Raw genomic sequence first — 27,921 nt, forward strand, 5'->3', positions numbered from 1 at the left:
TTAGCGCTTTGTTCCAGATTCAGCTGTTGTCGAAGCGCTACATCAACCGATGGGAAATTGTATTTTGGACATCCGCCCCCATTTCAAGCTCAGATAACTCCAAACCCTTTTAATTTAGGAATTAAATTTTTTTCTCATGAAAGAAGTGAATGTTTCTGTAGTCCTAAAAGTCATTATTCTGCGTGTCCTGGAATTGGAGTGCCAATGACAAAAACCCTGGCAGCGTCGTGGCCACACTTGCGCATCATCTGGCAGTCAATGAGTTCAAGACACCCGAACACAAAGAGAAAAAGCACCTTTTGGGGTCGCTGAGGGATCATCGGCAGTTGTTTGTTTAATCTGCTTAATCTGTCGGTGAGCACCGGTGGGCGTGCCTAATTAGCAAAATTAATTTGTCAAGACATTAGCGTGATTAGCCGCGGCCGAGTGAAGCCGAGCCGCAGCCTCGCATGCAAATCAGGTCGACTGCCTCACCTCAATTAGACTCTTCGTTCACATGCGCCTTTTTTATGCCTTTCATCTTTCTTTCTTCTTTTCTCCTCATTATCACGCTCACATTCCGCTAATTGTGACATAGCGCTTTTGTGTGATGGCAAATATGGTCATGGGAGGGGTTGGGGGATCGGGGTGGGGGGGGTTGCGGTACCACTCACAATTAGAGTTGGGGCTTTTCAATTAGGGCTGACATTGATCGTGTGTGTGTGTGTGTGTGTGTGCATAAATATATTTATTTCATGTTTGAAATTGGGTTTCATGGGGCAAATCGTATGCACACTCGTCCCCATCATGTCTTCAAAACGTGTATTTGTGCGTGTTAGCGGGGTCACCCGTCTATGCGCGCGTCGCTCGGGTCATTAGTTTCATGGCCGTCGCCGCCCTCTCAAGCCTGTTTAAGGGTTAATGAGGCCCCAGCAGCTTCTCAGCATGGGGTGGACTGCACGTGGGTCGGTCGGTCGGTCGGTCGGTCTCCGCACGGGACGGGCCACCCGTAGGACTTGACTTTGAAGTGTCAGAGGTCCCCATGCAGCCCCTCCCCCTTGTTCCGGGTGCTTCCGCTTTCATTTGTCTGAGTGGCGCCATCAAATATAGATGAGCTGCCAGACAACACAATCCCAGCATGCTCGCCCCCCGAACCCCCAAAACCGCCCCTAAAACCACCTGCCCCCCTCGCCACGGCACCCGGCGTTATTCACAGCTTAACCGACACCCCTCATGACCTCTCTTGCTTGGCTCTCATCCTCGGCGAGCTGACAGTCCAATTAGACACGCTGAGCTTAATTGGCCATGACCCCCCCCCCCCCCCCCCATCCGCCCCCTCGTAACAATTAATGAGCCCGACGCCACCAGAAGGTGTGACTTCAGTGCAGTTATTACATAAGAAGACGCAGCCGGCAAGTTTACGGCGTGTATGTGGCAGTTTTGCCCCGAGGAGAACTTTGCTAATGAGCGCTAAAGCAATGGAAGCTAACTGCGGCCTTGAAGATTTGTGGTGGTTGTGGCGTGGCACTTTTTCATCCCGGCGGGGACGCCCGCCATTCCATTTATGAGCCATCTCGTGCAGGAGGGGGGACGGGGGGGGGGGGCTTTCAGCTGCGTCCGCTAACTACAAAAGACGTTTGGTTGGTTGTTAACTCATTCACTGCCAAATGATGTGCAAAAACTGTGTCCTCTCCAGTGCCAGGGTTTTTGTCATTTTCACTCAAATTGCAGCACCCACTCAATATTGAGTTTCAGGACGACATCAACATTCAATAAAGCATTACATTTTTATTTATATAATAGTACCTATGCTTGTCTGTGACTGTAAAATGTCCTTGAGAGCTTTGAAAGGCGCTTACAATGTCATGTATTATTATTATTATTATTAACCTTGGACTCTTCTTCTTTCACCGGAAAAAAAGAGTTAATTCCTAAGTTACATGGGTGTGGAGTTATCAATGCCTAAAATAGGGACAGCTGTCCAAAATACAATAAAATACAATCCATAACATACATATTGATTTATATAGCGCTTTAACAATAGCTGAAACCGTAACAAAGTGCAAACATGGACAAAAGGCAAATGCCGCCCCCTTGTGCAAGGGAAAAATATTTCTAGAAGTCTGACCAGAAAAACCAAAAGGCGATTACATTTGGGAATGGCGGTCAATGAGTTAATATATCAAGAGCGAATGACATCCACCCATTCTCCTTTTATTTTGGAATTGCCATAATAATAATAATAATAATAATAATAATAATAATAATAATAATAATAATACATTTCATTTATAAGCACCTTTCAAAAGTCTCATGGTCACTCTTCAGTCACAGGATAAGTTTTTCTGGAGGTGAGCAGCGGCAGCCACATGCACCGGCGTTCACTCAACTCAGAGGTAACTCAAATAGATAGAAAGCTAGCTTTCTAATAGATAGCCAGTTCCACAGCGATCCAGCTAGCTATGTAACTAACAGCTAGCCAGCCAGATAGCAAATAGATAGCTCATGGATAACACGTGAGCCAATCGCCTGTCACTTTCCGACAACGTGCTGACAAGCGCGACACAAATTGGGTGAAATGGTGCCATTTTCACATTTGGCGGCAAAATGAGGTCCGCTAGCAAGCGGCTTTTAGCAAAGGACCTCCTCCCCCCGTCCCCCGTCCCCCGTCCCCCGTCCTCCTTCTCTTCAAATGTAGCTCTTCACCTCATATTTCATGCGGTCCTCTTGAAGGCAACGCATCCCGCTCGGTCCCCCTGATGGGAATGTTTGTGCTTGTCTCCATTTCCAAAGCGGCCATCAATCAAGCATAGAAAGAAAGTTGATGATGACAAAAAGCATTGGAGTTGGGAGATGCCACGTTTCATTAGGCGCGACGGGGCCCTCTAATTTCATTGCGCTCCACTTTGTGGGAAACGACAAAATGTTATTACGTATCAAACGTTACGGAGCCACTATTTATTTTCCCTTTTATTTGCTCCGGCTGCAGCGGCGTAATTGTTTTAAGGGCGACGGAGTCTTTGCCTGTCATAAATCATCATTCCCCACCCGAGCCCCCCGCCCACTCCACGCTTCCGGGGAATGCCCCAAGCGGCTAACTTGGAAGGCTTTTTCCCGCGCCACTTCAACTTGACTCCAACTTTCTCGGCCCGGTTGTTGTTGTTTTTTGGCTTCGGGTCAAGCGCCTTTGAAAGCTCTCAGGGACACTTTACAGTCACAGACAAGCATCGAAACAATCATAAATAAAATACAATTACGTATACATAGAATACAGCTTATCAATGCTATCTAGCTAGCTATGTATTAGCTATATAGCTATCTAGCTGGCTGGCTAGCTAGCTATTTTCGGGTTGAGTGAACACTGGCCCACCCACAGAAAAACCGAAAACCAATCCTGTGACTGTAAAGTGACCTTGAGAGTTTTGAAAGGCGCTTAGAAATGACATGGATTATTATTATTATTATGATTATTATTATTATTATTATTATTATTATATAAAAAAATACAATTATAACTAATTTTAGATCTGGTTCTTCAAATTTAAGGAGCACAAAAAGGCCGCAGGGTGGACGGAGGATAAGGATGATGAAGCAGCAGAGGGGGGGGGGGGTTGGATTGTCATCTGAAATGTATGAAATGTGGAGCAGGACGTCTAAAAGGTCTCTCAGATTGCTTTTCCTCATCATTGTGCATATGTTTGATCTCCGAAATGAAGGGATGATGAGTTTTTCATGAACGCATTCAAGCAAAACGCGCTGGCTGGCCAGACACTGTTGATTTAGCTCTTCCGCAAGCAGACGCCCCCCCAAAACCCCCTTTCTGCATGCAAGCCTGAGCAGGAGGCCACATGGGAGTCACGATGGGGTCACCGGGGGTCAAGTCTATGGGTAATGATATATCACCTGCCATCTAGTTAAGCTTTTGCTAATTCGCTTGTCAATTACCGGCGTGGCTTTGGCCCGTTGGCCCTGGAAGAGATGAGGTGACGTCGGCCCTTCCAAAAAGGTTTTGGGGTGCGGCTCGCGTGCGTTGGGCTAGCAAGAGGCGGGCGCCTCAAATTAGACTCCGCAAAATGACACGGATTTGATCCAATCCACACACTTGATGCCTTGCCGTGCTGTACGTTCACACCAACGTAGCGATTCACGCAGATACTCCAGTGGCCTTCAAGGCCTTCTCCGCTGGCCTAAAAATATCTGAATGACAGGCTGATGTGAATGATATTTTGTCCATGAAATCTTCTTCAATAATTCCAAATAATCTTTCATCTTCCTTTCATGACGTTTGCCCTGTTGCGCTGCTTCCAGACGTGTGTTTTCGGATTTAAGCGTTGAACCAATCATATTTCAGCCATCATTTGTTACCAGGGTCAAAAATCTACCCTTACGCCTTCACAATCAGTTCTGCGGGCCCTGTCGCATTAAATGCAGTGTCAGTGACTCGGTTGCTTTAACCAATCAGATTTCGAGTTGGTGACGCACCGGCCCTCCTCGGAGGCCATCATTTGTTACCAGGGTGAGAAATGTATCTGGACGCCTTCACAATCAGTTCTGCAGGCCCTGGCGCATAAAAATCAATGTCGATGAAACTGTTGCTTTAACCAAGTGGGCAACCCAAGGCTCGCTGGAAGGCGCTGGTCAAAATCAGAGTTTTCACAAACTATGTTTCGCTAGTCACGTGACTGGCTCGTCACTAGCCAAGCATAGTATCACTAGCCTCTAATGATAAGCGCATACTGGCCAGAGCTAGTATACTGTATCGATAACGAGCTGCATAAGCAAATATGTTTTGTTGATTTATTAGCAGAAAAGGATTTGGTTGCCGATTTACTGTTAAAGCCATTTTCAAGACGGACTTTTCAAGAAAAAATGGACATAATTTGGAAAAAAATAGCACCCTCTAGTGGACTTGTAGTAAATCACACCAACCGTTTTTCAGTCTGGATTGATTCTGACGTAGATCTACTGAAGGCCTAGCGATCAAATCCACTGCCCGCCACTGGTATTCTGTATACGGTGATACCTCAGTTTATGAATGCTTTAGCTAACAAACTTTTTGCCTTAAGAACAATACATTCGCGAGAATATAATCTTGGCATACCAACTACTTTTCGGGAAACACACGGAGCGCCACAATGGCTGGCGGACTAGTTTCGGCGGAAGAACACCAAGCCACACGGTGGAACAGCGCCACCATGGCTGGGGGACTCGTTTTCCACACACCCTTTCTTTTAGTGCACTCAGTGCAGACGTGGTTTGTTATCGAGCGGAGTAATTTTGGGACTGAAAAAGACCCCACCACAGGCTAGTGTTAAGTCAAAGAGGACCCAAAAGAAAAATGACGGTCGAGGAGAAGAAGGAGATCATTGAAAAACACCAACGAGGTGTGTGTTTGTGTGACTTAGCGTCTCAGTACCAGTATGCTACGTCGACCATTGTGACATGTGGCTTGGAGTGTTTCTGTGTTGTCTAAGCAACCAGCGTCTCAGGCAATAGTAAAATAAAAGTTGAAAAACTTCTGTTGATTTGGATGAACGAAAAGCAGCATGGTGTTAGTGAGAAAGCACGGACATTTTATTCGAATATCATCAAGAGGCAACTACCTCAATGACCATCACAAAGGTCAATAAAACGACTTTATTATATAGTACATTGTCATCAAATGGTGAGTATAGTTTTTGCTTGTTTGAATGTTGCTGTGCCGATGACCATTTTGTGTTTGGGAGCCTTTTACCAAGCGAGTCGCTTGTTCTGTAGCCACAAAGGGACATTTGTCTTCTTGTGCCGGTCCCAAGCCCGGATAAATACAGAGGGTTGTGTCAGGAAGGGCATCCGACGTAAAAGCTTGGCCAAAACAAACATGCGGATCAAACCACTAAGATGGAGGACACTGATTTGCTGTGGCGACACCTTGAAGGGAAAAGCCGAAAGGAAAAGAAGAAAACAGTTTATTTCTTTAATTGCAATACAATAGCACATTTATTAGACGTAAAATAAGGTATATTTTGTGCTGTTTTGAGGCTTATTTAGTCGAAAATGATGTTTTATAGGGACCTGAGAACAGATTATTCTCATTTTTAATGGTTTCCTATCGTAAATGAATGTTTGGAAGACACACTTTTCGCCTTCCACATACTTACTGTTAACCAATTAAGTTTGTAAGCTGAAGTATCACTGTATTGGGATATTTAGGGCGCCACGATCAACCTTAACCGCTCAGATCATCGCGGCTTAAACGGAATTGAAGGCATTTTCTAGCTGAATAAAGCGCAATAAGTAGGACGTGAAACGCCAAGCCCAATGCGACGTGTCCCATTCTCGTTCTTTGGTGTCAAGATGTCAAACGTAAAGCCCGTTGAGTGCGAACGGAGCTAGTTGTTACATCATTCTTCTTTGGCACAGAACAGGCAGCTCATGGAATGGCACAAGTCCATGAAAATGGCTTTTCCTTGGGATTTCTTGTCCGCTCACATCATTTCAAAAATGTCTTCCACTGGCACAAAATCATCAACTTGATAGGCTATTCGTTGTACTAAATTCATCCTGTCTACTTGATAACTAATGTTAAGCAGATTCCTTACTTACAGACAGTGTATTGTCGGTGTTCAAATACCTGACATGTTTCGGCGACTACTTCCGCCTTCGTTCGTTCCGCGTTCGTTCGTGGACGAAGGCGGAAGTAGTCGCCGAAACATGTCAGGTATTTGAACACCGACAATACACTGTCTGTAAGTAAGGAATCTGCTTAACATTTGATAGGCTATTTGTAGTTTCCGTCGCCTTTTTATGGTCACCAAACAAAATACGGACGCAGTTTATTGAATATAGTCTTGAGTTGTAGGGAAGGGGCCGGAGGGGTTCATAGCGACTAGCGCCAAGCTACGTCAGAAAACTAACAAGCGGCTGTCAGTTGTCAGCCGTCAGCCTCTCGTGTGGACTTTTCCTCTCATCTCTGGCAGTCATCCGAGGGAGCCTCCCTGAACGCCTGCGCGACGTGAACTTGGCCGACCCGCACCTGACGGCGAAGCTGAACTCGTCAATATCTGCGCTGCAGTCAAAGGTGGCTTGCGCAGGGAGGCCGCAGGGCTGCACTAATTGATGGAAACTCACTGCCGGCTAGCTTGGTGCCCTGCGGCGTTGGAAGACGGCAAGCTAGGGCCTTCCTCTGCGCTACGAGGCCAAAGAAAAAGGACCGGCAGGGCTAAGGAAGGAGCCTGCTTCATGCTCCAAACGACAGCGCTTTACAATAATAATAATAATAATAATAATAATAATAATACATTTCATTTCTAAGCGCCTTTCAAAACCCTCAAGGTCACTTTACAGGATACGTTTTTCTGTGACTGAGCAGTGGCCGCCACACGCGCCAGCATGGTAGCAAACAGATACCTAGCTAGACAGCCAGCTAGGTAGAGATTGAATAGATAGCTAGGTACAGAGTTAGCTCGCCAGCCATATAGTTAGCTAGCCAGCCAGAGCTAATAGATAGCAAATAGCTAGCAAATGATAATAATAATAATAATAATAATAATAATAATAATAATAATAATAATAATAATAATAATACATTTCATTTCTAAGCGCCTTTCAATACATGAAGCAGGTCTAGGACGACATAAACATTCATTGCATTCAAACTTGGACTGTCTTCTTTCATCAGGAAAAAATTAGTTAATTCCTAAGTTATATGGGTCTGGAGTATTCTGAGATTGAAATGAGGGCGGCTGTCCAAAATACAATACAATGCATCCATATTGCTTGATATAGCGCTTTAATAGCTGAAGCTGGAACTAAGCGCTGACATGGACACAAATGGGAAATGCTGCTCCCTTGTGGAAGGCAAAAAACATTGCCAGCGGTCTGGTCAGCGCTTTATCGGCACCCCCGCAAGAAAAACAAAAAAAAAACAATTTGGGAATGGCAGTGAATGAGTTAATGTTGGAAAGGTTCCACTGTTATGCGCTGGCGGATTTGTAACAATTTGATGTTGTTTATGGCCTTGTTTTGTTCTTTTAGCGATGGCTAGCCTAATGCATGTGACCTTGTAGCTGTGAAGGCAATTCGCTATACAAGCACATTTTAAACCTCTTTTCTATTTCCTTTCACATCGTTTTTATTTTCTTGGACTTCCTGTCATCATGCGAATTGCCTTCACAGGAGCCAGGCCAGTTATATGATCCATAATTTACACGACATAATTTGACATTTTTTTTCCCTTTGCTATGATAATTAAAGGCAAGCAGGGAATCTACATAAAATACATCCCCGAGAAATAAAAGATGATTGGACACCAAAGCCGCTCGCTAAAAAAATAGCATGTGATGGCGGCATCTAAGCGCGTTGCCATAATTGCCATCAATAATTGAGCCAGGGGCAAATGGCAGAGTGAGCTGCATCTTTGCAAAATATTCCAGGGAGAGGCGCAGATGGACAGTAAGGCTAGCTGGCTAACTCGCTAATTCGCCGGCTTTGTAATGTGGCTCTGAAGACCAGCTTTACCACTTTGGCTCAGCCAAACAAACACAGAATCTGGCCGGCGACTGCCCGCTTGCTCGGAGGGACGCTTGCTTACCGATGATCGTATATTCGGGAAAAATCAAATTAGCATTTTTCCCCCGTTCAAGATTGCGGTTGCGTTAGCCAATCAACAACAACAAAACAATGCACCATGTTTCTTTTCTTTTTGCCTGTGGGCTTTGTGTTCTGCGTCCAGCGTTATTATGCTGACAGTCACGGTTTGAAACATTCTGAATCTTAGCTAACGTCGACGTGCGGCTAGCCAGAAGGCGGAAATTTTTCCACAAGCGAGCGTGTTTCTGAAATAGGCCACATCCAAACACAAAATGTGTCAAATGCTTGATCCAAAACACACTGCACGCACGCACTGCTGAATAACAAAAGTTTTGAAAAATAAAAATAAGAAGTACTTTTGCTTCCGAGCGGACTTTGTTTTGTTGAGACGACATTCCGGTGCCCGTTGCCATACCGCACAGGTGTGAAAGTCAAGACCCAGGGGCCAAATCTGGCCCGCCACATCATTTTATTCGGCCCGCCAAAGCAAATCCAAATTGTCAAATTCCATGCTCTATCTAGCGATCGAGCTAGTTAGCAAGCAATCGAGCTATCTAGCGATCGAGTTCGCTAGCAATCGAACTAGTTAGTTAGTGATAAAGCTCGTTAGGTAGTGATCGAGCTAGCTAGCCATACCGCACAGGTGTCAGGAATAGTTTGTCTTCACCCCCGATATGGAGAATTTTACTCAGTTCGATGGAGAAAGCTCAGGTGTGTTTTCCGCAATCTTTGAAAGGCCACATTTCCCCTTGTCGCTTTGGGTGCGCCGTCACCCCACAATGAGGCGAGTGTAAATATTTCATCTGGCGCGTGTCCGTTTCTGGTCTCAATTCACCGAAGGTCTATTCTTACCCTCGCCCTCATCTGACGCCAGAAGCCGGCAGGAGCGCTAGGTGCTAGCAGGACTGGGAAGTGATTGCTCGCCTTCATTAAAAAGCAGGCAGATAGGGTATAAATCAAAGTGGGTATTGAGCCACTAAAGTATTGAACCCTCGGTGAGGAAATGAAATGATGGCAAGTTAATGAAAATATTCATTAGCTGGTGATATAGTGAGCGTTTAGCCAGCGAGACCTCCCTCTTAGACTCATCTACCACCTCGGAGAGACTTTCTTTTAATTGAGTGTAATAAGACGGCCAGATCGGACCCAGCCACTTGATTTCGGCAGCTAATTGACCAATAAAGCTTTGTCATCGCTAATCACAATGACTTAGCATCTGCTTGACGAACATCATCAACGGTCTTCTTTCTCTTGTCAGCGTTACCGTTGGAAAGCTTGACTTCAAAGTCACGTGACTGATTGGTATGAGAGGCAAGCTGTGCCTTGTTGCCTCCTCGATGGCCTATTAGCGTCGCAACCTCGTAGCATCGACGTTTGGTGTTCACACTCATTGTGTGAGTGGTTTTCAGATTTTGACCTACGTGATAGTCTGCTGTCAACTCTCATGAGATTTGCTTTCGCTTTTGATATTCCACTGACTAAAAGTCAGGAAAAAGTTGTGTTTCTTGTTTCATCCCCAAAAAATGCATCTATCGGGGTTGGAGTTAGGGGATCAGGGTGTGAGGTGGTTAGGGGGTTAAGGGGTTTTGGGGTTAGGGCGTGAGGTGTTTAAGGGGGGTTAGGTTTTGGTTTAGGCTTAGGGGGTTGGGTTAAGGTTTAGTAATAGGGGTTCAGGGTTAGTGTTAAGGGTTAGGGGTTAGGAGTTAGGGTTAAGGTTGATGTTAAGGTTAAGGTTTGGCAAGTTTAGCGGTTAGAGTTAGGGGGTCAGAGGGTTAGGGGGTCAGGAGGGTAAGGGTATAGGGAGTTCGGGCGTGAGGGCATGAGGGTTAGTCTTTGGTTTTGGCTTAATCGTTTGGGTTATGGTTAGGGTTAAGATTTAGGAATAGGAGTTAGTGTTAGTGGTTAAGAGTTAGGGTTAATGTTGATGTTAAGGTTAATGTTAAGGTATGGAAAGTTGTGTTAAGTTTGTTAGGGTTAGGGCTGAGGGTTTGGGGTTAGGGTTCGGGGTTAGGGTTGGAGATTAGGGTTAGGGGGTTAGGGTTAGGGTTAAGGTTGAGGGTTAGGGTTAGGGTTAGGGTTGGGATAAGTTTTAGAGATATGGGGTATAGTGTTTGTGTTTATTTAGTATTAGGGTTAAGGTTTATTTGCTTTTTTTGTCACTGTAACGGGGACCAGTATATCTCTATTTTATCTTGAAGAATCTTTCCTGTCATTTTTTTTATTGACCAAGTAATCAGACAAGGTGAAATAAGGTGATGAATTAATGGTCTGCGCCACTCAAGCCCTGCGACACGCCTTGCCTGCATTTGGTGCCTCGCTCCATCCGGAGTGACAGGCTAATCAGGAACGTGTCGGCATTGACTGCGGATCCGCCTGTCATAGCTGTCAGTCTTCTGACGAGCCGATGGAGTCCCCCGAGGTAGAGCTGCTCTCTCGCCGTAAGACCTGCGTGCCGAGAAGTCAGGACACAGAGGAACATGGCAATCAATGTCAGAACACATGCTATTGACGAAAGATGTCATCAATGGCTTACTTACATGAGATCCCGCAAGGCACCCGCGCTCGTCAACACAACACAATATGCCATCATGGCGTTGGCAGCAAATAGCTGATAGTTGCACGGGAGTTTGTCTTCATACCTTTTTGAGGCACTTCATCAATATAACCAGTGCTTTTCTACTGGTGGCCACTGTCAGCGATATTTGATCGGACACTGTGGACCAGGGGTGTCAAACTGTGGTCCTTGAGGGCCACAGTGCTACATGTTTTCCAAGTCTCCCTGTTGCAACACACCTGGGAGACTTGGAAAGCATGTAGGACTGTGGCCCTCAAGGTCCGGAGTTTCAAACCCCTGCTGTGGACAAAGGCTGGAACACAGGAAGATCGTCTTTTACTGCCGGCAGGGGACGCGGCCTTTCAAGACAGACGCCCAAATTCTGCAGCCCTCTACCAAGCTATGTATTGAGAGTATATGCAAATTAAAGTGATACATTAGTAAAACATAATTTTCTTGATTAGACCCTGGACGTTGTAAGCACCAACAGCTGCAAGCAATAAAACATCGATATTTTAATTGGGTGTCTTTTCCATGAACTGATAGATTTGTAACCTGGCTAATGAGCTCTTCCCGTGAGGGATTTTCAAGTCCTAAATTTTGTCTAAGGAAACAGTTAAGCAAGTACTAAATTATGTCCAAGGCTAGATCTCCTCCATGAAGAGGACAGGTAAACAGGCTGTGTCTGTTCAACTCAGATTGACCCCAAGTTTCTGTGCTTTCATTGTGTACTCAAGTCACTAAGCATGTTCACTAAGCATATAACATGAAATTTATTAATATGATAACTTCTATTCTGTCTAATCTCTATCAGCCACTCAGTCAAAAAATGATATGGACCTTTAACTCATTCGGGATTTGAAAATATGACATAGAGCGCCATTCCCGAATTTGGTTGGGTTTTGTGTTTTCATGCTTGGGTGCTAATAAAGCGCTAGTCCGACCTCTAGCAATGTTTTTCCCCTTCCACGAGGGGGCAGCGTTTCCCTTTTTTCCATGTTAGCACTTTGTTCCTGCTTCAGCTGTTGTTAAAGCGCTATATAAAACAATATGTATGTCTATATGTATGTATTGCATTGTATTTGTACAATTTGTATTGTATGGCATTTCACGCTCATATAACTCCAGACCCATATAAGTTAGGAATTAACTCTTTTTTGTACATACTGTAAATTATGGATCATATAACTAGCATGGCTGCAAGGTAACATACAGTACGCCAGCCATCACTAAAAGAACGAAATAAGGCGATAAATCAAGTCAAATTTGGCTCTCATATTGTTACAAAATCCGCCAGCGGCTAATAATGGAACCTTTCCAACATTAACTCATTCACGGCCACCTCCAAGTTTATTCGGGATTGATTATGTCAAAAAAATACGACGTAGAGCGCTATTCTCAAATGTGTTCGGGTTTTGTTTTTTCTTATTTGGGTGCTTATAAAGCGCTGGCCAGACCTCTGGCCTTCCACAAGGGAGCAACATTTCCCTTTTTTTCCATGTTATCGCTTTGTTGCAGCTTCAGCTGATTTTCAAGCGCTGTATTAAACAATATGTATGGATTGTATTTTGTGCAGCTGCCCCCATTTCAAGCTCATATAACTCCCATATCAGACCCATATCATTTCTGAATTAACTATTCTTCTCTGTAGAGAAGAAGATAGTCTAAAGTTTCTTACGCCGCATTGAAAGTTTATGTAGTCCTAAAACTCAATATTGTGCGGGTCCTGGAATTGGAGTGACAATGACAAAAACCCTGTCACTGGAGCATCCACATTTGAACCCATCATCTGGCAGTGAATGAGTTAATGGCTTGACTGATGTATGCAAAAGGATGTGCTCAAATTACGTGGAATGACGTGGGGTTTTTTTTTCAAAACTGGATGGGTGGATTGATTCTGGATTCCCTCGACCTTCCAAACTCGTGAGCTTCATTAACGATACTCTATAGGGTCTGTGTTCATTGACTGACACAGGAAGTACCAAATGGACCCGTCCTAAAATGGTCTTATTTGGAGCAAAGTTATTTGATGACCAATGCAAGTTTTTTGGCATCCCTCAAGGGTCAATTTCACGACCCCTTTTTGATCATCCACAAGTGGAGATGTTCTTCCATTTTTTTTCCCCCCCGATTGACGCATCCATTGATTGGAACTTTTTCTGATCCAGCGTGCCATCTATTTTTAGACCAACCAGAACTGCAGCAGAAATTCTCACTTGTATCGTATTCGCCGGCGGACACTCCGCTCTGACAAGTGTGTCATATGTCGTATATTCCAGGAACATGATCCCGAGGATGAGATTCCAGTCTCAGTAACAAGAGGCCGACGGGAGAGCCGGCCAAACGATCAATGACCGGTAAGCCGACCTCTCTTTTTGTCTACCGCCCACTCACATGCGGATTTTCCAATGACTCTTTTACACAATTTCTAAAAGTCTGCAGAGGAAACCACCGTGTCGTATACAGTCATACAGCTGTGTGTGGATTTGTATGTGAGGACCACTATGCTTTTATACCACACTTAGTGAGGACATTTTTGACAAGTGAGGCCCTTTAAGCCTGGTCCTTTTCATTCTAAAGGCTTCTAGAGCGTCGATAAAGAAGTTGAAGTGGGAAACGCAGTTAGGGAGGGGGGTCATCTACTATACAAAGGTAACACTAGTTATCCGAAACTCCTTATCTGAACTTACCTGGACCTCACAAAAACATTCAAACGGGAACGTGTGTGTGTGTGTGTGTGTGTGTGTGTGTGTGTGTGTGTGTGTGTGTGTGTGTGTGTGTGTGTGTGTGTGTGTGTGTGTGTGTGTGTGTGTGTGTGCGTGCGTGCGTGCGTGCGTGTGTGTGTGTGTGTGTGTGTGTGTGTGTGTGTGTGTGTGTGTGTGTGTGTGTGTGTGTGTGTGTGTGTGTGTGTGTGTGTGTGTGTGCGTGTGTGTTCATCTTCAATCCTGCTGAAATGCAATTGAAGAAATGAGTTGAAGCAACCTTCATGGGCATTATTTCCTCTACTCCAACAAGTCATCAAATATTTAGCGAGGCTCTGTAACCTCTCACACACACACACACAAACACACACACACACACCCTCTCCTTTTTTCCTCTTTCTCTCACGCTGTCTCCCATATAAATATCCATCCAGAGTGAGGAGAGAAGGGGGTAAGGGAGGTCGTGTCGTGTAAGCGCCGCCTTCTACATTGACGGCAAACACCCCTTCCTGACATCCACACACATGCAGGTTGGACTTGAAATGCTCTTCCGCTCCCCATTTGATGCATTGGCTCTAGCCGGCCGGCCGGCCGGTCTGTAGGTAGTCTGGAGGATCCGAATTGGACACCCGGACGATCGGCAGGCAACTGCCGGCTGTTTCATCAACACTGATGAATATTTGATGGCCTGCATTTCCGCCATTTCACTGGTTATTGAAGTCGGCGCGCAGGGCGTCAACGGATGGAGAACGCGGAGCGTCAATGCGTATTGTGGCTTTGTCCATCGCTCGAGCCCACGTGCGCGGCCGGAAACAAATAAAAGAGAAATGCTTGGAATCATCATTGACGAGTGACAATCTGAACAGCGACAAGACGAGGTCGCGCGTGGAATTGAAAGGAAAGTCAAATAAGTTTACAAAAATAGCCGTTGCCCACAAACAGATGCAGAAGAAGAGTTTTAAAGTATGTGTGAAGCCAAAATGAAAGATTATTCCAAGTTTGGTACCTGAGAGCAAACGTTGTCAACAAGCCAGCATCATTTGAATGAATGCTTAGCAAAATAGACAAAACAAGGCTTCCAAATGGGAGGAAAAAATCAAGTCTCCGTTCTCAAACAGTGCATGTGAGCATGTCGATGAAAAATGTCTGGGAAAAAACACGTCACACTCCAATGTAAAGTGTTCAGCTAAATACCTCTTCTGCCATGTGAAAAACTCACTTTTTTGCACACACACATTGCTACTTGTTAGCTACTTGTTTGCTACTTGTTAGCTACTTGTTTGTCACTTCTGCAAGCAAGTGAGCAACACCCTCCTTCAAAAAAACACTCTGAAAAACGACAATTATGGATTCCAATGAATCTTGAGCAAAGTGAAAAATGTATCTTAGCCTCTCAACTTGTCAACCTGCATTTTAAAAATGAAAACACTCATACGGACGATAAAAAAAGTCCTGAAAGATTCCCAGCCATTCACCAATGTATTCAGGAATTCAGGAAAATATGACGTAGAGCGCCATTTTTATTTTTTCACGCTTATAGGTGCTGATAAAGTGCTGGCCAGATCTCTGGCAATGTTTTTCCCTTCCACAAGGAGGCAGCGTTCCCCTTTTTTCGCACGTTAGCGTTTTGTTCCAGCTTCAGCTGTCGTTAAAGCGCTATACAAACCAATATGGATGCATTGTATTTTGGACAGCCGCCCTCAATTCAAGCTCATATAACTCCAGACTTCTATAATTTAGGAACTAACTTTTTGTCTGATGAACGAAGAGAGTCCAAAGATTGTTTACGCTGCATTGAATGTGGATGTAGTCCTAAAAAGCAATGTTCTGTGGCTCCTGGAAATCGAGTGACAGTGGCACTGGAGTGGACGCGTTTTTTGCAAGTCGTCTGCCAATCAATGACTGAAAGGACCGTTTTGAGTGGATCAATTGTATTTTTTATTTATTAGTCTTACTTTGTCTTTCATGCAAAGGTTTTTTTCCGTCGACAACTTTTACAAATCAAAAGGAGTGGCCCTGAGTGTTTTTGGCGCGTGTGACGTCATCAGGTCTCAGTTTCAAAGAAACGGGAATTAAGCGCCAAATAGACGTGGACGTCTCAAGTTGTATTTTTGAGGTATTACGGTGGGGGTGAGGGAGGCGTCGTCCATTGCCACCGCTCCCTCCCTCCCTCCTCTACCATGCCCCTTGCGCCTTGCCCCCCACTCCCCACCACCACTCAAGTTTTCAGAAAATATTGACATCCTCCAATCCAATGTTCCATATTTGGAGGCGGAAGCAGCATCAGTGGCGATAGGACGAGAGGTCAGTCAGCCTTCGCCCCTCCCCGTAATCCCCCCCCCCCCCCCATTCCAGATCAAATATTTTTCTATCTAAATGTGGGATTTCTTAGACAAATAGGCTGTTGGTGTGACTTGGAAGCCTCCGTGATTGAAATATAGCCGCGTGTCAACAGCCGCGCCTTCTCCGAGCCAAGCTGCCGCCGCGGATTACTCGGCAAATATAACGGCGAATGAGGGCGGATCTGCGTGGGGGATCGGGGGGGAGGGGGTCGACCCCCGTGCGCCGCCTCCCCCGGTTTGACATTTCCGTCAAAAGGCCAGGCTCCCTCCCTCCCTCCTCGCGCATTGGTGCCTCAACCGGGCCCTCGACGGGCGTTCCCATTAGTTTTCATTTCTTTCTTTCTTTCTTTCTTTCTTTCTTTCTTTTTGGTTGTTGTTGTTGTAGAAAAGAAAGGCATGCCCGCCGCGCGAGCCCCTTCCTAGCACCTTTTAGCGAGCCTTCTAATGACGTCATCCATCTCGGGCGCGCGTCTAACGGGCGCGATTAGCCGGCGGGGGCCCGAAGCCCCCTCCAAATCCAAAGAACCCAAAGTCGGACGCTCGTCGTCAATCTGAACCGCGCCGCCGTCGCCGTCGCGTGCGATCGCGTCGTTATTGGACACCGCGCGCGCGCGCGCCCGCGAGGTGTCGGAGAAGCTCGCTCGCGCGTCATCCGTCAGGAATCCAATTTGCTCTTATTTACATCCAGGCGCGCGTTTAGATTAATTACCGGCCCCGCTCATGGCCCGGAGGCGCCCCATTTAGATATCACAGGGTCTCAGGGCGACAGACGCCTAAACCACGTGAGCGAGGGGAGGGGGGGGGGGGGCGGAATTGCTCCTCCCGATCGTGGATCATCATCATCATTATTATTATTATTTTATTTTAATGATGATGATGACGATGATAATTATCCATTTCCCCAGACATAATCCTGACAAGGGTGGGGGGGGATGTTTGATTTCATCCCAATTGTCTTCGGGCTCCAGTTGGGGGACACCCTGAACTGGTTGCCAGCCAATCACAGATTATTATTTATTATTATTATTATTATTATTATTATTATTATTATATGTTGCGCAACAGTCGACGAAATAAAATGGGGAAACCACTGCTACGTTTTTATTATTATTATTATTATTATTGATGAGAAGGTTTCTTCAGCCGTCATCTGTACAGATGACGGCTGAAGAAACCTTCTCATGTACGACTGAGAGCTTACACAGACGTATTATTATTATTATTATTATTATTATTATTATTATTATTATTATTATTATTATTATTATTCAGTGTGTTTTTTGTGTTTTTAATGTAACAAATTACAAAAAAAATAGAAATTTTGCATTTTGGATTTTTGGGGGGGGGAAATGGTCACAATATAATACAATACAATACAATACAATACAAAGCATGTTGATTTATAGAGAACTCACGCACACACACACACACGCGCACACACACACACACACACACACACACACACACACACACACACACACACACACACACACACACACATATCCTCCCCCCGAGCCCCACTCCCGGACATTTTGTCTGGGAAATGAACACAATCATGTGGCTTTCGACACCTTTGACGTCAACAAGGCGACGTTGACTTGCACTTTTTCCATTTAGAAGTAGCCGCCATCCATGTATTTATTTTATTTTATTTTATTTTATTTTGTTTTGTTTGCAAGTCGTGCATGGTGGGAATCGTCGGATCCTGACGATGGTGGTCTCGCGCGAGTCAAGCGGCAGAAAGCGACCCGGCCCGTTTTTTTCATGACGTTTGCGAGTTTTTGATGTGTGCGACGTTCCCGCTGAAATGCGCGTGTGATGACTAGACAATGTGCGGAAAGATCTCCGGGCCTGCGTGCGTGCGTGCGTGCGTGTGACATCTGCTCGGCGAGCCGGAACCTCGGGCGGGGCATCCCCTCCGGCCGTCCGCATATTACAGCCTATTGTGCGGGCGGAGAGGCCGACTTCATCCAAGGCCCCCGAGCGGCGGCGAGACGGAACCCCCGCGACCTTCCCCCCCACCCTCCCTCCCTCCCTCCCTCCCCTCCCATAAAGCTGTTTGAGAGAACCTTTCAATAATGCATCAGGCCCGGCCCGGCGGAGCTGTTCTGCAAATTATTGCCTTCCAAACAACATGCAAATAGCGACGGGGAGCTTCAACGCGCGACACACCATATATATATATATATATATATATATATATATATATATATATATATATATATATATATATATATATATATATATATATATATATATATATATATATATATATATATATATAATAAAGTCTCGTTATATCGATAGTACTGCTTATTACAATACTATTTCTGTGAACTCAAGAAGAAAATTACATGCCCGCAGGATCGGTTATATCGATATTTGTCCGACTTCGAGAATATCGATATAACGAGACTTTACTGTATGTGTATATATATATATATATATATATATATATATATATATATATATATATATATATATATATATATATATATATATATATATATATATATATATATATATATATATGTGTGGGTGTACATGTGTGTGTGTATACATGTGTGGTAAATGTGTGTGTGTATATAAATATTTGCGCGTATATAAATGTGTCGGTGGATGTGTGTGTGTGTGTGTGTGTGTGTGTGTGTGTGTGTGTGTGTGTGTGTGTGTGTGTGTGTGTGTGTGTGTGTGTGTGTGTCTGTGTGAGTGCGTCTATGTGTTTGTAGTGAAAAAAAATAATGAAAATATGTGAAATGGTTCCATGCGTTGAGAAAGGCAAAGGTTGTTTTCCGTCATTGCCCCCCCCCAAAAAAAAAAAGACTTTCCTCCAAATGGTATCTCGGCATTTGCCTTTTGAAATTGCTAAAGACACACAAGATATATTCTGTGGGCAGCGTATTATTATTATTATTTATTTATATTTTTTTTTTGGGGGGGGGGTGGCAAGTATTTTTCTTTTTAAAGGGCGATGACGAAGGCACGTTTCCGTTCAAATATACGTTGACTGCTTGGAAGGACTCGTATTGAATGCATTTGACTTGACTTGATCTCTTCATGCAATGAAGCACATCCGCTTGGACCTTTTTGGTGAACACGTCCATCTTTTATTGAGGAGCAAAAAAGCAAAAAAGGCCTCGCGAGAGAGACGTTGACTCGCCGTCAATTGCAAACGTTCCACATCAAACAAACCCAAACAAACAAACAAACGAAAACAGCACAGGAAACAGAAAAAAAAGTCTTCATTTTTGACGTCATTCGCAAGCAGAGGCAAACTTGAACCGGTCGATTGATTCCAAGATTGGCGGAACAAAGTTCCCTTTTCAATTTGGCGCGCGGCATCAAATTCAGGAAGAAATAAAGCAATCAAGTCATTACTCAATTAAATTAAATAGATCATCAAATAAGTAAATAACAAATACGAAACAAAAAATAAGAAAAAAAAACTAAGAAATTGAATAAATAAATGAATACAAGAAGGAATACAAAATACGCAATAAAAAATAAAAATTAACAAATAAATAAATACATACATGGACACGTAAAAAAATAAGAAATAAAAAAATAACTAATAAATAAATACGTAAAATTAATATATAATACAAAATAAGAAATAAAAAATAACAAATAAATATATAAATACATTCATCCATAAAAATAAGCAATAAAAAAAAAAAATACATACGTCAAAATGAGAAATAATTAAATAAATACATACGCAAAAAATAATAAATAAAAAAATAACTAATAAATAAATACGTAAAAAACAATATATAATACAAAATAAGAAATAAGAAATAAGAAATAAAAAATAACAATAAATATATAAATACATACATCCGTAAAAATAAGAAATAAAAAATAAATACATACATACGTAAAAAATGAGAATTAAATAAATAAATACGTACGCAAAAAATAAGAAATAAAATACAAAATAAAAGTTATAAGTAAATACATAAATACATGCATACATACATACATACATACATCAAAATAATAAATAAATATATACGTTATAAATAAGACAATAAATAAATAAATAAATAGATAAATATGAACAAATAAATACATCAAAATAAACAAATCAATTAAATAAATAACACGTACAAAATAAAATATAATAAATACATATTAAAAAAACTAAATAATATATAATAAATCCATAATACAAGTGAAAGGAAGAGCAGACAAATTGGGTGGGGGGGGGGGGGTGTAACAAACGGGAGTCGAGAGAGAGCCGAGCTAAAGACAACATTCCACGATTCTGCCAACATTTGTGCCGGTCGTCCAAAATGCAAACGAACCCAAAACGAAGATTTGCCTCCACATCCAAGACGACAAACAAGGCGGTGATGTTGGTGTGAACGAACGAACGAACGAACGAACGCAGGCGTGCAGTGAATAGTGACTTGACGCCTCCCAGGACCCCCCCCCCCCCAAAAAAAAAAATAGCAATTCTTCCAATAATGCATAGAGTGCTCCCGCTGCAAAGTAAAACGCCAAAAATGGCCTTTTCCCGCTATCTGCTTGTTGTTGTTTTCTTCTTCGATCGATGGTTGAAAATGTCAATCTTGTGACGTTCGTATTGACAAAAGACGTGGACTTTTCTTCCCAATCAAGGAAGGGCCCTCTTTTTGTGCACATCAACCCGATGATTCTAGGAATGGGTGGGGGGGGGGCTTTAAAAAAAACAATCATAATAAAAACGGACGACACCACAAGATGGATGATAATCGATGAGGTTATTTGTGAATGGCCATTAAGGTGGAAAGAATCATGTCATTGTTTTTTTCCCCCTTCTTCGCCGTCACACGCGACGTTGCTCAACTTTGACCCCCCACCCCGTGGCGGGTGTCCTCTAATATTTTGCATACTTGACATTCACCGATAACGTGAAAAAATAAGGAGGTCTCTGTGTATTTTGTACGTGTGGGAAGCCTCTCGCGGCGTCCGAAGCGGCGGCCAGTGAGTGACAAAAGAGTGAAAAGGGGCTCGTGTGACTTTTCTTGTCCGTCGCTCCCCAAATTGGAGTGTTTCGTTTCGTTTCGTTTCGTTTTGTTTTGTTTTGTTGTTCCGCTTTGCGGGCGGACGGGCGGGCCATCAGTGAGCGGCGGAAAATTTCAATCGTTTCTGCTTTTGTCTTTGGTTGCAAAACCAGACGCGCACGACGTTTTTCTTCAGGTCGAGTTTTTCGGCGATGGCGGCGATCTTCTCCGAGGAGGGTCGCGGCTGGACGGCGAAGTAGGCCTCCAGCGAGCGCTTCTCCGGGGCGGCGATGGAGGTCCGCTTGCGCTTCTTGTCGCCGAGGCCGCCGAAGCCGTCGGGCTTGGCCAGCCTCTCCCGCCGGGCCCCCTCGGCCTCCTCCAGCCACGCCCGCAGGACGGGCTTGAGCGCGATCATGTTGTTGTGCGACAGCGTCAGCGACTCGAAGCGGCAAATGGTGCTCTGGCTGAGGGAGCCCACGCCGGGGATCTTGAGCGCGGCCAGGGCGCCGCCGACGTCCGCCTGGGTCACCCCCAGCTTGATGCGCCGCTGCTTGAAGCGCTCGGCGAAGGCCTCCAGCTCGCGCGGGTCGGCGTCCGAGTCGCCGACGCCCGCCTGGTAACCCGCCAGGAGGCCGTGGTGGCCCGGGGGCGAGTTGACGCCCACGGCCGCCTGGTGCGAGAGGTGGCTCGGGCCGTGCATGTGCGGGTGGGGGTGCGGGTGAGGGTGCGCGGGGGCGGAGGCGGCGGCGGCGGAGAGGAGCCCGGCGCAGCCGCCGCCGCCGCCGCCGCCGTCGTGCGCGCCCGACATGAGCGCCAGGGACGGCGAGCCCATGTGGTCCATTAAGTCCGGGGGGTCCAGGTTCTGGTGGTGGTGATGGTGGTGGTGGTGGTGGTGGTGCGCCAGCGGCACCGTGGACGCGGACGAGCACGGCACGGTGCTCATGGTGTGGTAGGTGGCGTCGGGCTTGAACGGGTGCGCCTTGCCCTGCGACGCGGCGATGTCCACCGCCGCCAGAGCCTCCGCCCGGGCCAGGAGGCTCTCGTCCAAACTGGCGAAGATGTTGCTTTGCAGCTGAAAGGGGGGGACACAATCGTACAAAAAAAAACCACGTTTTAAAAAAAGGTCGCGAGACCGAGGTCGGGCTGCAGCCATTCCGGGACCAAAGTTACTTTTTCAAGCCAACAAACAAACACACGCAAACACACACGCACGCCAAAGCCCGAAAAAAGTTGACACGCTCACGTCGCTGTCGTCACCTGCGGAGTTTGGAGACAAGCTCTCCGGATGGCCTCGGAGCTCGAATGCAGGCCGGCGTACTTGTGCTCCGGCAGCGAAGGGTGCATGGCGAAGTGCGCCTGCTTGCTGTTCATGGACATCATCTCGGCGAGCTTCCCCCGAAACCCAGAAGCAAAAGTCCGGAAAAGCCGCTCGTCCACCCCGCCGGCGATCCGCCGAGTGGGCTGGTCGCCGCCGCCGCCGCCGCTTCCGCCGCCGCCGCGTGCTTACGTGCGGGTGCGTGCGTGGTTGCGTGCGCGCGCGCGCCCAGTCGAGCCCGGAGCTCGGAGATCACGCGGAGACGCCCGCAGTCTCTGTCGACTGTTTCCTCGCTGCCGGGATGACGGAGACGAGACGCTCTTACACCTGAGCCGCTCGCGTCTCGTCGAGCCGCGGCTGCTCTCGCGAGACATCGAACGGCCCGAAAGACTTTTTTCCTTTTTTTCTTGTCAAGAAAACCAGCGCTGGCGGGGCGGGAACGTACGGAAGACGATAAGGGCCAAAAAGGTTGGCAAGCTTCGGACTTTATTTTCACAGAATATTCCCTTTCAAGTCACAACGTCACAAGACGAGGCGTCCGATTTTTTTTCCCGCCACGGAAGCGACCCCTCGATTGTTTCGGGTGGGGGCGAAAAGCGCTTTCGACGGCCACGTTTAAATCCACCGAGATTTCGCCCCGTGCTCACAATGACATTTGTGACACAATGTACAATTAACAGTAGCAATTTCTCATTTTTAATGGTTTCTTGTGGGAAATTAATGTTTGCCAGGCAGACAAACTTTTCGCCTGACACACTTTCTGGGAACCAATTAAGTCCCTAAGCTGAGGTATCACTGTACTTACTGTACTGTGTGTGTGTGAAGATTGTATACACAGAGTTCTCAGCCGCTTTTATGCTTTTAATGACAGAAAATGAATAAGTTACAAGAGGTGTGATACAAGTGCGCCGAATAAAGGGGAAATGTCACAAAACGTGTCATGTTAGCTGCCAAATTTAGCAATGTAGCATCTCCAGCTAGCTGAGGGGTTGAAAAAAAATACTTTTTTTGTAATGTTACATTGTATAGTAATTTTGCATATCAAAGAGCTTCTAGGTCAAAAATAAGTACGAGCCTAAACAGCAAGGCAACGGTAGACAGGCAGGGATGAGTAGAACGGCAGTTTTTTTCAGTACCAGAAGACCAGACTCCATTTTTTACCTACGATGGAAAAACAAAGCAAACAAAACAATTGGAAAAGGAAGTCACGCGAGCTTGGAAAGTTTGGTGGGACTGGCGGCGCCGAAGGGGCTGCGCGACTTGCGCTTGGTCGGCTGTCCGGCGTCGACGGCGCCTCGCCGGCTCGGGACCTCGGCGGCTTTGTCGCCGGGGGAGGACGAGGCTCGGCCGTCGGCGTCCAAGAGCGAATGCAAAGAAAGCTCCCCGTCCGACGGGGGACGTCCTTCTTGGGCAGGACGGATTCCCGGCGCCTCGTCGTCGTCCGGCGGCGACAGCCGAGAACCTCGACTGCCGCAGCTGTCCGCGTCCAGCATCATGCAGTCCAACTCGGAAATTTTCTGCAGATACGCGGCGTCCATGGAAGCCTCGCTGGACTTGCGGAGAACATCGGCGGAGGATTGCCAGACCTGTCGACTGGGACCGGGTGAGGCCGCCTCGTCCCATTTCGGGAACGACGGCCAAAAAGCAGCTTGCGGCGACTTTGCGGGCTCATCGGCGAAATCCATCCTCCCGAGATGCGCGTCCGGCTCGAAGGCCGCTTTGTCGCGGCGCGCGCCGGGACTCCTCAGCGTCAGCGAACGGAAGGCGGACGAAGGGGTGGAGGGCGGCGCGTCTCGCGCCTTCTCGGCTCGGGGATCGCCGCAGATGGAGCCCCGCTCGGGATCGCTCAAGCTCCTCATCATCATGTGGATCTTCCGCCGCCGGCCCGGGGCCGACGGCTCCTGCAAGTGCGAGCATCTCTTTTCACATCTCCTCAGGCGAGTCTCCAAGTCGTCGATGTAGCGGTCGCTGCGCTCCAGAGCTCGTTTCAGGTGCTCGGCGTCTCTCTGGGACTGCGAGACTTTGGCTTCCAGGGCGGCGACGGTGTAGCGACCGAACCTAAGGAGGAAGCGCAGCTTTTACACGCGAGCCGACTGCTTTGCGGTCAGCGTTTTGGGGCGCTTTCACCTCAAACTCACTCACTCACTGTCAGACCACGCGCAAAAATGCCTTCACTTCACTTCCAGTGCCAAGAATTCCATAAGAATATTCCATTTGATTTATAAGCGCTTTTCAAAACTCTCAAGGTCACTTTGCACTCACAGGATACGTTTTTTCTGTGGGTGAGCAGCAGCCGCCAAACGCGCCAGCATTCGCTCAACCTGGAAGTAACTCATATAGATAGAGAGTTAGCTAGTTAATAGACAGCTATCTCGACAACCAGCCAGCTATATAGCTAGCTAGCTGGCTAAATGCATTATTATTATAAACCGTAGACTCTCTTCTTTCAGAGTTAATTCCTAAATGATAAGTTATACGGCTGTCCAAAATACAATGCAATACCTACATATTGGTTCATGTGGTGCTTTAACAACAGCTGAAGCTGGAACAAAGCGCCCGCATGGAACAAGGGGAAATAGTGCCCCCTGGTGGAAGGGAAAAAAACCATTGCCGGAGGTCTGGCCAGAGCTTTATTTGCACCCCCCGCAAGAAAAATCATCCCGCTTTGCTTTGCTGCTGTAAAATGTACATTTCCCACTACGAGACTAACAAATGCAAATCCCAAAAAAGCCAAATAAATCGGGGAACGCCGCTGGACGCCATCCACCCGTATTGTGACTTCCCTTTGGAGTGAAATGCGCGACTCACTTGTGTGGCGAGCGGCTGAGCACCTCGGCTTTCAGCCTGGCGTTTTCTTGCACCAGGTCCACATTTTCAGATCGAAGCGTCTTATTGGCCTGAGGAGCAAAAGAAGAGCGGATTGAAGATCCGTCCGGAATGGAGGAGGCTACTTGCTAAAGCGCCGACGTACCTCCTTCAGTTTGGTCATGTCCTCTTGGACGCCGTCGCAAACATTTTGGGCCGTTTGGAGCCTCTTTGCCAATTCCTCCACGAAGCCGGCGTCCGCCCTCTTGTCCTCAGCTTGCAAAATCGCGCGGGGATCCAAAGCGCTTCTCAGCTGCGATTCCACATTTTGACTTTGGCTTCTCAGCTCTTCGTTCTCTCGGACGAGAGCTTCAATTTCTTCCTGCTCAAAGGAACAATGGCGGAAAAGGCTCGTTTCCACACACAAACGGCCATTTTCCCTTGATGATAACTTGACAACAGACACTCCTGTCAATTCAAAGATCAATACTATCTTGGTGGAGACATTTTGAAAACGGGGGCTGGTTTTAATCAGAATACATTCTATTTCTTAGCGCCTTTCACAACTCTCAAGGTCACTTTACAGTCACAGGATAAGTTTTTTTGCGGGTGAGCGGCGGCAGCCACACGCGCCAGCGTTCACTAGACCCAGAATAACTCAAATAGATAGAAAGTGAGCCAGCTAGCTAATAAATAGCCAGTCAGCTAGATAGATAGCCATATAGCTAGTCAGCTAGATAGCGATCCAGACAGCTAATAGATAGCTAGCTAGATAGCCATCTAGGCAGACAACAGATAGCTAACAGATCATGAACAGCAAATAGATAGCTCGCTAGGCGTTCACTCAACCCGGAATAACTCAACTAGATAGAAAGCGAGCCAGCTAGCTAATAGATAGCCATATATCTACTAGCTATAGCTATTATGGCCCCTTCCCCAAACTATCCATGCTTTCAATGGAACAAATTGTTTCTTAAATTCTTAAGTTGTACACCACAGGTGTCAAAGTCAAGGCCCGCGGGCCAAATTCGGCCCGCCACATCATTTTTTTTCGGCCCGCGAAAGCAAATCAAACCATGATGATTGCTAAAATCTGAGCCAAAATTTCATATTTTTGGATGTCAACCACAATAAAAGTCATTATTCTTGACTTCAGATTTGAAAACGAGTTCTTCATTAATTTGCTGTGTGCTCTATATGTAATATTTGAAGGGATTTAAACATTCTAATGGGTTCCCCAAATTCATAACAGCCCTCAAGAGGAAACCAGAACTACAATGTGGCCCGCGGCAAAAATGACTTTGACACCCTTGTTGTACACAATGAATGAAGCCAAACTGTGTCTGCTGGACGATATACGTACCTCATACTCTCGCAAGAGCAGCTCCCCTCGAGTTTTGCGGAGGCATTTCCTCACCGATGGGCTCTCGGTGTGATCACCGTCATTTGTACCACCTGGAACACAACACAAATGCGTATCGAGTGTCACGTCGTACAGCCCGATCCAAAATTAGGGTTAAAAAAAAGCATGTCGAATTCCATAGCAAGTTCAGAATTCAATCAGGTTTATGGTGCAAAATGGCACCGAGCAAAAGTAGATCATGGCCATTATTTGAAATGTAAACCGCGGAACGGGGATGGATCCCAGACAAGGGAAATTCAAAGAGAGGAAAATGAAAACGATCAGCCAGGATTCAAGGGGGCCGTAAATTGAGGAATGCAAAATTGCACATTAAATATCTGCCACATAATTGTATAAATGCCATTTATGATCTTTATAGAGGTTTGTCACCAACTTTGCTCACCCCCCATCAGGTCTAATTCAAGTTAGTGACTTTAGCATTATAAATCAGCATTCAAATCACGGTATACTCCTGATTTTCACCACAATACTCACTTTGTAAAGAAACTATTGACACAATATAGACAGTTCATGTGTAAGGTGAAACAAAAGGAAAGGTAAACAAACTAAATAGCTTTTTAGACTAATTGAATGGATGAAAAGGTTTGTTCGGCCGTCACGTATACTTCTTTGAAGGTGTCGGACGTTTCGCTTCTTTTCATCGATGGACCACTGAGAGCTTACACAGACGTCTACTAATTGAATGTCTAAAAATAATCGTTTTTTTTTTAATCACACGATTTATGCTTTCTGAAACGAAACCTGTATGCGGATGTGCCAAGGGGGGTCTTGCGTAAGCTCACCGATAATTTCTCTGCAGGGGTTCTCGGTGGTGATGGGAACTCTGCACGAGGGACACTGGCTTGCTTTTTGTAACCACATTTCCATGCAGGACGAACAGAATACGTGATGGTTGCCGCAGATGACCGGTTGTCTGACCTGCAAATACATTGACGGCGTGTTGCTTTCAGCATACTCGACTTACGCCGGTCGAACAGTTTCGTTTCTAGACGCCGTTAGTGCATGCGCAAACGCTTCCGGTTTGTTCTCTCGCTTGCTCTTTCACGGCGGGAATCGCTGTCGCGGGAAGATATGTCCTACGTAGTTACCTTTCCGAGGCATATCTGACACGATATGGGAAGAGTCAAAGAAAGCGTTGAACTTTGAAAGTTGTGCGCCATGACGACTCGAAACGCGAACGCAACGAGCGCCTCTTTGAGGGAGGTTCAAATGAGCCAACCGGAAGTACGGAAACGCGCGCCA

The 27,921-nt window shown here is 45.9% G+C and overlaps 2 protein-coding genes and 1 long non-coding RNA gene across 3 annotated transcripts in view; 1 reads left to right on the forward strand and 2 right to left on the reverse strand.

The window, feature by feature from the left end:
* Positions 1 to 27,921, forward strand: part of LOC148901003 (uncharacterized) — a 46,781-nt gene that overhangs the window by 8,707 nt on the left and 10,153 nt on the right. The window contains exon 2 of the long non-coding RNA XR_016114582.1: positions 13,384 to 13,461. This is a non-coding gene — a long non-coding RNA (uncharacterized LOC148901003). The remainder of the gene's footprint in view (positions 1 to 13,383; positions 13,462 to 27,921) is intronic.
* pou4f1 (POU class 4 homeobox 1) lies at positions 20,261 to 22,835 on the reverse strand. The gene is made up of 2 exons (XM_088993135.1): positions 22,394 to 22,835; positions 20,261 to 22,208 (listed from the first exon to the last, which is right to left on the reverse strand). The coding sequence occupies exons 1-2, from the start codon at positions 22,514 to 22,516 to the stop codon at positions 21,252 to 21,254; spliced, it is 1,080 nt and encodes a 359-aa protein (XP_088849261.1). The 5' UTR covers positions 22,517 to 22,835; the 3' UTR covers positions 20,261 to 21,251.
* Positions 23,308 to 27,901, reverse strand: obi1 (ORC ubiquitin ligase 1). Its single transcript, XM_088993133.1, has 6 exons — positions 27,768 to 27,901; positions 27,462 to 27,597; positions 26,620 to 26,711; positions 25,423 to 25,638; positions 25,260 to 25,348; positions 23,308 to 24,509 (listed from the first exon to the last, which is right to left on the reverse strand). Exons 1-6 carry the CDS (start codon positions 27,837 to 27,839, stop codon positions 23,657 to 23,659), a joined length of 1,458 nt encoding a protein of 485 aa, XP_088849259.1. The 5' UTR covers positions 27,840 to 27,901; the 3' UTR covers positions 23,308 to 23,656.

This window comes from Hippocampus bargibanti, linkage group LG03, assembly GCF_051943395.1.
Source record: "Hippocampus bargibanti isolate YZ-2025 linkage group LG03, ASM5194339v1, whole genome shotgun sequence".
Taxonomy (NCBI): domain Eukaryota; kingdom Metazoa; phylum Chordata; class Actinopteri; order Syngnathiformes; family Syngnathidae; genus Hippocampus; species Hippocampus bargibanti.